This window comes from Salvelinus alpinus, chromosome 1 (assembly GCF_045679555.1).
Source record: "Salvelinus alpinus chromosome 1, SLU_Salpinus.1, whole genome shotgun sequence".
Lineage (NCBI taxonomy): Eukaryota > Metazoa > Chordata > Actinopteri > Salmoniformes > Salmonidae > Salvelinus > Salvelinus alpinus.
The window spans coordinates 80,342,710-80,353,878 of NC_092086.1; the positions used below are offsets into that span (position 1 = coordinate 80,342,710).

General features: G+C 42.0%; 1 protein-coding gene across 5 annotated transcripts; it reads right to left on the reverse strand.

The window, feature by feature from the left end:
* Positions 1-222: 222 nt before the first annotated feature.
* On the reverse strand, positions 223-10,000 carry LOC139530930 (replication factor C subunit 2-like). Of its 5 annotated transcripts, none has more exons than XR_011666159.1 (7): positions 8,625-10,000; positions 7,658-7,699; positions 3,827-3,892; positions 3,642-3,722; positions 3,343-3,456; positions 1,872-2,729; positions 223-1,683 (listed from the first exon to the last, which is right to left on the reverse strand). XR_011666159.1 is itself a non-coding variant. In XM_071327751.1 (7 exons), exons 5-7 carry the CDS (start codon positions 3,684-3,686, stop codon positions 2,592-2,594), a joined length of 297 nt encoding a protein of 98 aa, XP_071183852.1. In that variant the 5' UTR covers positions 3,687-3,722; positions 3,827-3,892; positions 7,417-7,523; positions 7,658-7,699; positions 8,625-9,712; the 3' UTR covers positions 223-2,591. The 5 variants fall into 5 exon arrangements, 4 of the variants coding, with proteins under 4 accessions (XP_071183852.1, XP_071183848.1, XP_071183854.1 ...); XM_071327751.1 differs by adding an exon at positions 7,417-7,523 and having other exon boundaries at positions 223-2,729; positions 8,625-9,712; XM_071327747.1 differs by adding an exon at positions 7,417-7,523 and having other exon boundaries at positions 223-2,729; positions 3,827-3,895; positions 8,625-9,712.
* Between the last annotated feature and the right edge of the window lie 1,169 nt (positions 10,001-11,169).

Genomic DNA, 11,169 nt, shown 5'->3' on the forward strand with positions numbered 1-11,169 from the left:
ACTGCATGTATGGATGTGGGTATGCAGACCCGCGAGCCACTGTGGCCCCTCATGAGGAGTTCTAATTTGTGGCCCATCCCTGATGTACAGTATTTTTGATTGTTTGAGTGTTACTGTGTAACTGTCACCATCTAGTGGTACAAAATTAATACGAGACAGCTCCAAATGTAAAAAAAAGTGATTGTCAATGTGTATTATTAAATAAATCCTTACTACAAAACCTTTAAATGTACAACCTCTTTATAGACCAATGTGTTCTGTCAAGTCATAAAAAACATTGATTTATTACAGAAGTGATTTTCAATAGTATTTACATTACAGTTTTTCTCAATTGCTAAAACACAATTTCTGAAACCTTGCTCCATTTCCTGAAAACATTAAACACAAAACCTCATCTTCAAGCACTATTTACATAACCTCTGACTCATCTCGTAAAATGAAACATTCGCCTCAAAACAGTTTTACCTGTGTTCAAAATCAAACACTGCTCTCAAATCATAAACAAAGTGATCAAAATGATATACACTCTCAAGCAGTCAGTAAACAATACACCGAAAAATAGAAAACACATTGTTCAAAACATACAATTCTCAGGGAGATGTACATTTTTAATCTAAAAAAATACCCATATTTTTCCGTCATTGTCTTTTGATGAACGAAAACATGTTCTATCATAGTAGCTCAAAATTTATCAGAAATTACTACTCTGCTTTGCTCTTTGTTTTTTTGTTCTTCCTCCTCCTTGTACCCCTATTTTTACAGTACTGTACCCTGCATCTCACAAACTTGTCCTTTGTCTCCTTGATACTGTAATTCTTGTTCTTTGTTGATATGAACCTGCAATCAGTCAAAATCTATTGAGCAGTCAGTACTGTTAATAAATGGAAAGCACAATGTTCAGGGCCATACAATTTGTCCATTGTACAGTATACAGCCTACAATGCACTGTACTACAGTATACAATACTAAAAGGGACAAAAATCAAAGGAGTAAACATGTGATCAATGTGCTTCTACTTGTCTTTGGGCTGGGTCAGGCCAGAGCACTTCGTCGACATCACAAGCAATATTGTCCCTCCTGAGGCAACGGGGGAAGAAGCCTCTTGTGTGCCGTATCCAGCCCTGACATGATTCCTCACCTATATCACCACAGGCTAAATCCATGGCTTGCAGCAGATTTACTCTGGTGTAGGGTTGTCTATCATACACTTTCCATCTCCAAGAGGAGAAAAACTCCTCAATCGGATTCAGGAAAGGCGAGTATGGAGGGAGGTACAAGTTCATAAACTGCCCATTGATGTTAAACCATTCCCTTACCTGAGCAGCTCGGTGGAAACTGACATTGTCCCACACTATCACATAGGTGGGAATGGGATTCTCATTTAGCTCTTGACCCTGCTGCTCTTGAACCTGCTGCTCAAATAAAATATCTCTTAGATTGGCAATAAATCTTAGAAGGTGCTGGATGTTATATGGCCCGAGTGTAACATGGTGATGTAGAACACCATGGTTGCTGATAGCAGCAGATTGTGACATTGCCACCTCGTTGACCAGGGACTACAACAATGGCCCGCTGTCCAATCATGTTTCGGCCTCTCCTTCTCCTCTTTGTTAGATTGAAGCCTGCTTCATCGACAAAGATGAACTCATGGGGTCTGTCCAAGGATTCCAAGTCAAATATTGTCTGTGTAGAAATACAATATACTGTATGTAGGATTTTGTAAGTCGTACAGACAGTGCTATACTATAGAGTACAATTAGGCTTCTGATTCACATACATTGTATGTACTGAAGAGTAATGTCATTCACATAGTATGTGTTAGTACTGTAGACAATCTGGATTACAGTAAATGTTTATGAATGTACACTTACTTGCACATACTGAGCTCGCAGTTCTTTCACCCTTGGTGAGTTGTGCTCAAAAGGTACTCTGTATACTTGTTTCATTCGCATCCTGTTACGATGGAGGACACGGTCAATTGTGGAAATGCTCACACTGTCGATTCTCTGGAAGTGTGTGTTGTGTTGTATCACTCGTTCCTGGATTTCTCTGAGTCGTATTGCATTATCTTGAAGGACCATGCCAACTATAACGGCCTTTTGCTCCCGAGTAAATATAGCTGTCCTTCCACCTGCATGTGGCAGCCTTGCAATTCTACAAGGCTTAGAAGGATTACTTTATCCTATCCTAGGTATTCCTTAAAGAGGTGGGGTTTCAGGTGTCTCCGGAAGGTGGTGATTGACTCCGCTGACCTAGCGTCGTGAGGGAGTTTGTTCCACCATTGGGGTGCCAGAGCAGCGAACAGTTTTGACTGGGCTGAGTGGGAACTGTACTTCCTCAGAGGTAGGGAGGCGAGCAGGCCAGAGGTGGATGAACGCAGTGCCCTTGTTTGGGTGTAGGGCCTGATCAGAGCCTGAAGGTACGGAGGTGCCGTTCCCCTCACAGCTCCGTAGGCAAGCACCATGGTCTTGTAGCGGATGCGAGCTTCAACTGGAAGCCAGTGGAGAGAGCGGAGGAGCGGGGTGATGTGAGAGAACTTGGGAAGGTTGAACACCAGACGGGCTGCGGCGTTCTGGATGAGTTGTAGGGGTTTAATGGCACAGGCAGGGAGCCCAGCCAACAGCGAGTTGCAGTAATCCAGACGGGAGATGACAAGTGCCTGGATTAGGACCTGCGCCGCTTCCTGTGTGAGGCAGGGTCGTACTCTGCGAATGTTGTAGAGCATGAACCTACAGGAACGGGTCACCGCCTTGATGTTAGTTATTGATGTTATGTACAACCAGAGATGTACATAATGTACAGCAACAGAAGTATTGGGACAGTGACACGTTTTGTTGGTTTTGGCTCTATACTCCATCACTTTGGATTTGAAATGATACGAGGTTAAAGTGCAGTCTGTCAGCTTTAATCGTAGGGTATTTTCATCCATATTGGGTGAACCGTTTAGAAATTACAGCACTTGTTGTACATAGTCCCCTCCATTTTAGGGGGAAAATTCACTAGTAGTAAAAAGTGATGTATTTGGTCCCATATTCCTAGCACGCAATGACTACTTCAAGCTTGTGACTCTCCAAATTTGTTGGATGCATTTGCAGTCTGTTTTGGTTGTGTTTCAGATTATTTCTATTGTAAATAAGAACAGAATGTTTCTAAACACTTCTACATTCATGTGGATGCTACCACGATTACGGATAATCCTGAATTGTGAATGATGAGTGAGAAAGACGCACAAATATCATACCCCCAAGACATGCTAACCTCTCACCATTACTAAAACAGGGGAGATTAGCATTTTTTTTGGAGCTCACTGTACAACTGCAAATGTTTTACCATGTCTCTTACCTTGATGAACTCCAACTTGAGATACTCGGACATCTGGAAAGTCTTACACACTCTGAAGATGTTGCCGATTATGTCCTCAGGGGAGTAACCCAGGGCCCACAGCTGCTCAATAATCTAAGGGAGAGGTACACATGAATATTAAATCAGCTATATGGTCCTACTATATATTATAAACTGAGCAGTTATTGATCACTTTAATTAAGAACCATACTTAACGGCTAGAGAAATAAGGGTTATTCATTGAGAGGAATATTATACTCATTCTGTTTGGATTGTTATTGAAAAGTGGATCGCAATACCTTGTAAGCCTCATCAATGCTGGAATTGACACAGTGTTCCAGCATGCTTTTCACCAACAGTGGGTGTGGCTCATCTCACACCTGAACAAAAACCAACAAATTGACTTGTCTTTTCTTTGAAACCCATTGTCAATTTTGCCTTCTAAAATGCCAAAAAAAAGATAGGTTAGGTAACAGAACCGTACCTTGAACACATTTTCACTATTGATGTAGCCAAAACCGGAATTTGTGGATTGTAGGTTATTCAGTGCCTGCTGATGCAAAAAAAAAAAACTCTAGTTATAGTTTCTCATGTCTCAGCCAAACTTTAATTGGCCCTATGAGAAGCCATGGATCAGGGTTTCTGTGGCGCTGGACAAAGTGACCGGAAAGATTTGAATTTACCAACCCATTAGGATGTCCACCCACAGTGTTCAGAATGACAGAAATCACATTTACATTATGGTAATTCATCTTAACAGAACATGCAACTCCTGTAATGAAGCAGCCAATAAAACATCCTTTTCAAACACTTCCCAAAATCAAATTTGCAGGAAAACACTATTCTAAACAGTGCACCTGATGCAAGCGGTTCCATATGTGATAGAGATGAAAATCTCTGTTAGAAACTTAGAAAGAGGGGGACTCTAAAGATACAACAACTATGATGGGTTGTTAATATGACTACCGTAGGATTGTGCCTTTGGCTCCTGGACAACAAAAGAAAGTTATGAAAACCAAATAGGACAGGAGTGAAATGCTGGTTTCAAGTCTATAAAATAATTGCCTCCACGTTTCTATGGTCGAATTGAAGCACGGTAAGACATGCCTCATAATATGAAGTATACTGCCTCCAGCTCAAGTTCCAAAGTGGCGTGTGACGCGCTGATAGCCTGCCTACCGTTTCCTATGCACTTGAATGGTGAATGGGAGGCGTGCTTCAATTACCAGTTGGGAAAGAAAAATAGCTATTTAATCGAGGTCATCAAAACTGTTCTCAACACGCGATTGCATTTAGAATTGTTGCGCAATAACTGGCCTGATAAAAGCACGTTTCACTCCAGCAGCAAGGAGCTGAAGCAGCGCTGTCTGACAAGTGATATTCCGCTCTGTATGCTGTGCGTGTGATAAATAAGATACATGACAACTAACGGAAATACACCCGCCCCAACTTAATTCCCCAAAATGTTGCTCATTAATCAAGAGAGCGATAAGCTTGTCTGTCAAATGTATTTCCATTGACTAATATTTCCATCAATGAATGAAAAGCATTATTTTGCAATGGGATTGTTTTTTTCTCCCGGTCAATTTGTCCGGCAAAAAGCCGCAAACCCTCCCATGGATAGACACAGTGTTCAACAAACTTGATATTTTAAAATGGGTAACTTGTTGACACCAAAACTTCCAAAGACATTTCCAATCTAGTTGGAATGGTAACAAGAAGGCTATTCTGGGTCCTGGACTTCCTGACGGACGGGCCGTGCCCAAGTGGTGAAGGTAGGCAACAACACCTCCACCAAGCTGAACCTCAACACGGGGGCACGTGTTCAGCCCCCTCCTATACTCCCTGACCACCCATGACTGCGTGGCCACACACACGTCTCCAATTCAATCATCAAGTTTGCTGACAACACAACAGTGGTAGGCCTGCCTGATTACCAACGACAAGACAGCCTACAGGGAGAAGGTGAGTGCCTTGGCGGAGTGGTGCCAGTAAAATAACCTCTCCCTCAACGACAACGTGGACTGCAGGAGAAAGGAGAGGGCGTGCCCCCATCCACATCGACGGGGCCTCAGTGGAGAGGGTCAAAAGCTTAAAGTTCCTCGGTGTGCACATCACTGACGACCTGAAATGGTCCCTTCACACAGATAGTGTGGTGAAGGCACAACATCACCTATTCGGTTTGGCACCTAAGACCCTCGCGAACCTTTAGCGAGGAACTATTGAGAGCATCCTGTCGGGTTGCATCACCGCCTGGTACGGCAAATGCACCATCCGCAACTGCAGGGCTCTCCAGAGGGGGGTGCGGTCAGCCCAAGGCATCATCAGGGGCACACTGCCTGCCCTCCAGGACATCTACAGCACCCGGTGTCACAGGAAGGCCAAGAAGATCATCAAGGACCTCAGCCACCCAAGTCAAAGCCTGTTCACCCCACTACCATCTAGAAAGTAGAGAGTACAGGTGACCGAGAGGTTGATAAACAGCTTCTAACTCCAGGCAATCAGATTGTTAAACAGTCACCACTAGCCGACTACCACCCGGTACTCTACCCTGCACCTTAGAGACCGCAGCCTACATAATCATTGAACACTGGTCACATTAATAATGTGTACATACTGTTCTACCCACTTTATTTGTATACTGTATTCTAGTCATGGCTCATCCTATATAACTATTGCTATACACACACACACACACCTTTTCTATTCACATACTGTCCATACACACCATTCATATACATATACACCGAGTGCACAAAACATTAGGAACACGTTCCTAATATTGAGTTACACCCCCCTTTGCCCTCAGAACAGCCTCAATGTGTCAGGGCATGGACTCTACAAGGTGTCAAAAGCATTCCGCAGGGATGCTGGCCCATGTTGATTCCAATGCTTCCCACAGCTGGATGTCCTTTGGGTAGTGGACCATTCTTGATACACAGGGTTAACTGTTGAGTGTGAAAAACCCAGCAGTGTTGCAGTTCTTGACACACTCACACCGGTGCGCCTGGCACCTACTACCGTACCCCATTCAAAGACACAGAAATATTTTGTCTTGTTCATTCACCCTCTGAATGGCACACACACAATTCATGTCTCAATTGTCTTAAGGCTTAAAAATAATGATTTAACCCGTCTCCTCCCCTTCATCAACACTGATTGAAGTGGATTTAACAAGCGACATCAATAAGGGATCATAGCTTTCACCTGGTCTGTCTGTCATGGAAAGAGCAGGTGTTCCTAACGTTTTGTACACTCAGGACCGGAATCTAATTTCGTGCAATTCTATCCATTTGGCTATGGGGTTTTGTACTGTGTATTTATATACGGTATTCTTGACATAGCTCCTAATATTTCTACTACTGTACATTGCATTTTAGCTACAGCGTTTATGCACACTGCATATTTATTGATATAGAGCAGATGTCAAGAATCCAGTATCTACTGCTGTACATATCATTCCTACTATATCTTGTGTAAATTAATTTGGTGTAGATACGTATAGATTGCATTTGGATTACTGTTACAGTGCTATTTGTGTTGTTAATTGGATTCGTTCTGACATGTTTTAAAACCTTTTTAGATTACGTGTGTATTGTTTTCTATTGCTGGGTATTGATTTTGATTAATACAATTTATTTAAAGCCCATATGGGCTTACAAGACACTACTAGAACCAGTATTAGTACTACACTGTTGGAACTAGAAACAAGCATTTCACTGCACCTGAGAAACATCTGCAAATCTGTGTATGCGACCAATAAACTTTGATTTGACCTCTGAGCGATGTTATATTAATTCCCGGGGTCATTTCATGGATTCACGTGTATCTAAGCTATTCAAGCAGACAGAAATAAAGCTAGTATAATGATGAAAAAATGCACCATACCGGCTGTATTTATGCCTGCTTGAACGGAGAATAGCTCAGTTACACGTGAAAACATGAAATGACCCCGGGAATCTATAGAACGCCGCTCAGCGGTACACAAATACGATATAACATTAAAAATGGGTGAATCTTTCCTTTAAGTATGCCAGGGTGACATTTTTCATGGCAGACATCACTTGCTCTCACCTGTCATTGGAAGCATTCAGTTCCAGGACAGCATCTTTCATGGCTGGGCCTAGAAGAGCTTGCGCCAAATACAGAATACTAGTGGTCTTTCCTGTACCCAGGGGACCCTATAATAACGATACTTATGTTTAAAAGAGAGGTTCCATATGAAAGATGGCATAACATTACTCCGCTGCACCAACATGTCAGTATGTAATATCAAACCGTTATGATGAAAGAATGAATTGGGTCAGTCACTCACTGCAATAATGATGTTGGGTACATTTCCCTCTCTGGCAAACACCTATAAGAGAGAAGGGGACAAAAAAATCATAGTTAGCTATTATTTATCAAAAAATATTATTGAAACTTAAAATATTGAGGATACTTTATCTCCAATCTGCTAAAAGTCTCCTCGTTGCCTACTATTTCATTCAACTTCAATGGTCTGTATTTTTCAACCCTGTGAGATATTCAGAACAAGCATAACTATCAGCAACTAGCTTTGATTGCAACTAAGCGAGTCTGTTGGGACATTATGTCCCAACAGACTCACTTCATTGCCACCAAAGCCAATCAACAAGCAATTCATAGTGATTTACACAATTACTTGGACTAGTAGCGCTAGCTGTTGCTCCAATGAGATGCTTAGAACGTAACATTACATAGCTGCATTACATTACAACGCTAGCTAACTGGTTACTTTTTGAGAGGCATGCATAATGGCTCTTTTCATAGCTAATATAAATTTTAGTGCTATTAGCTAGCTAGCAACAATGCTAGGATCTTACGTGGTGGAACTAAGACTTGAAACATGAAGCTAATCGATCCCTGTCGAGGGAGGAGCTGATTTTTTGTATATGACATTTTTTTAATGACTATAACATTTGTTGGCACCTTAGGCTTAAAGAAACATTCAATCATATACTTTGCATTGAAACACAAATAAAAGCATGTAGATAGATGTGCGTGTCATGCATACTAGAATATAGGTTTTAAAACGACAGCTGCATTTGCTTATTAGTCAATACATATGGCATAGCCCACAAATATAGCATATATTGTAATACAATATATATATAAAAAAAAAGAACCACAGTTTGATTTCTAAACCAGATGAATTCTCAAATAGCAGCTGCCCAATACTGTGAACGCTGCGTGTAACACATCCGGTATCAGGATAAATAAAAAGCAAGGTCTGCTAACTTTCTTTCATTATGTTTAATTACCGCAAGCAATGAATGGCAAATGCAATTTTCGTATATACGGGTTCACTGTATCTCCGCGCAGGGTAGATCAGGGAACTGGCAGGAAGTACGTAAACAGCTGTTCTTATACCGTGATGACGTAGTTCCAACGCGTCTGTTGGCCTATCACAGTAGAGGCTGAGCGCGGTTTAGACTTTGCCCAGCCTATCACCGTTACTCAGACTGGTCCCCTTCTTTCAGATGTCCGCATCTGGTCGTTGTGTAGATTAGATCCGTCTTGTGTCTGTCGATTCTACACTGAAACAGTTCCTAATATGGTATTGTCCAGTAATCTAACCTCCCTGGTTGGCCTAGAGAGATGCACCCCTCCCCTCTCCAGATTGACCACAACTTTTATGGCCTGTGTTGGTCAGTCCTTACACACATCTGTATTGTTTGTGTGTGTGTGTAACAAAACAATATGCTAGCAGGCTATAGTGCATAAACATAAATCCTAACAATACCATCGTGGGCATGCATAATGTTGGATGCATTGGAATATAAGGTATGGAGAATGATAGAGGCTGTAGGATTATATACTGTAAAAGCAGTTGAGGAAATAAATGTTTGAGTTTCAAATACTAAATGTTCAGTGAAATGTGAGTATATTTAGGTGGTTTAGATCAGGGTTACACAAACTTGGCCCCGCTCCCCCGTGCTTGTTTTGTTTTTTTGCCCTAGCATTACACAGCTGATTCAAATAATCAAAGCTTGATGGTGAGTTGGTTATTTGAGTCAATGTAGCTGACTGATGTAGAGACATTTACATTTGAGTAATTTAGCAGATGCTCTTATCCAGAACGACTTACAGGTGGAACTAAGGCACAGACCGTCTTCACCTAGTTGGCTCAGGGATTGGAAACAGGCAAATGCATGTGGTCTAAATGGTGACAACAGGGCTAGTTCAAACTGCAGTAGGATGGTTCTCCTGACAGGTGAATTAATCAGCCCATGGTTGATCTCTGGGAGTAGGACACAGGAGAGCTGAATAGATCATGTAAGACAAGAATGAATGAAAGAAATCATCACAGCAAAGGAATGTAGTTTGTGAGCTAGAAAATTAACATCCTAACAGTCTGAGGCAGGGCGCTCTGCAATCATCCTACTATTGACAAGGATAATGTGGCATTTCTTATCTGTCAGTATGAATGAAATGAGTGGGTCCTGCCTTGGTGACTGTAGTAGATTTACACTACTTGTCCTATAGGTTTTTGTAGTCTTCAATTATTACTTGGAATAAACTGAAAGCTAAAACACTCCTTGTCCCAGAATGACATGCTAGCTAGTGATAAATCTATCTGCTCCCGCTAGCTAGCAACACATCTGCTTGTTGTAACTAGCAAGCTAGCTACATTACTAAAAGCTTGCTGTGTTCTAAGTTGGGAGTCATTTTACAGCTTGCATTGATGGTATCACATTTATATATCTATATTGAACAAGAATATAAAACGCAACAATTTCAAAGATTTTACTGAGTTACAGTTCATATAAAAGCAAATCAGTTAATTGAAATAAATAGATTAGGCCCTAATCTATGGATTTCACATGTCTGAGAATACAGATATGGATCTGTTGGTCACAGATACCTTTTTTAAAAAAGGTAGGAACATGTATCACAAAACCAGTTAGTATCTGGTGTGACCACCATTTGCCTCACGCAGCGCAACACATCTCCTTTGCATAGAGTTGATCAGCCTGTTGATTGTGGCCTGTGGAACGCTGTCCCACTCTTCCATGGCTGTGCGAAGTTGCTGGATATTGGCAGGAACTGGAATATGCTGTCGTACACGTCGATCCAGAGCATCCCAAACGTGCTCAATTGGTGACATGTCTGGTGAGTATGCAGGCCATGGAAGAACTGGGACATTGTCAGCTTCCATGAATTGCATACAGATCCTTGCGACATGCATTAACATGAAACATGAGGTGATGGATGAATGGCACGATAATGGGCCTCAGGATCTCGTCACGGTATCTCTGTGCATTCAAATTGCCATCAATAAAATGAAATTGTGTTCGTTGTCCGTAGCTTATGCCTGCCCATACCATAACCCCACCATGGGGCACTCTCTTCACAACGTTGACATCAGCAAACCGCTCGCCGACACGTCGTCGTACACACCGTCTTGGAATAAACTGAAAGCTACAGTTGAAACCCTGGATTTCTCCAGCGTGCCAGAAGCCCACTGACTTCTACAGTGCTCATTTGCCCACTGAAGAAGTCGGTTAAGTTGCCTAACTGCAGTCGGGACGATGAGCTCCCCGAAGTTTTTGCAGAAATTCTTCGGTTGAGCTAACCCACAGTTTCATCAGCTGTCAGGGTGGCTGGTTTCAGACATTTTTTTATTTTACCTTTATTTAACTAGGCAAGTCAGTTAAGAACAAATGTATTTTCAATGACGGTGGGTTAACTGCCTTGTTACTGCCTCCTACCTTGTCAGCTCGGGGATTTGATCTTGCAACCTTTCGGTTACTAGTCCAACGCTCTAACCACTAGGCTACCTGCCACCACAATCCCACAGGTGAA

Bases quoted from the DNA above. Each gene is read 5' to 3' on its own strand.
- LOC139530930 (XM_071327753.1), bottom strand. From the start codon at position 3,686: ATGCTGGAACACTGTGTCAATTCCAGCATTGATGAGGCTTACAAG. The intron at 3,457-3,641 runs GTATTGCGATCC...CCTCTCCCTTAG, and splicing joins GCATTGATGAGGCTTACAAG to ATTATTGAGCAGCTGTGGGC. The intron at 2,730-3,342 runs GTAAGAGACATG...CCGTTCCTGTAG, and splicing joins TCAAGTTGGAGTTCATCAAG to GTTCATGCTCTACAACATTC.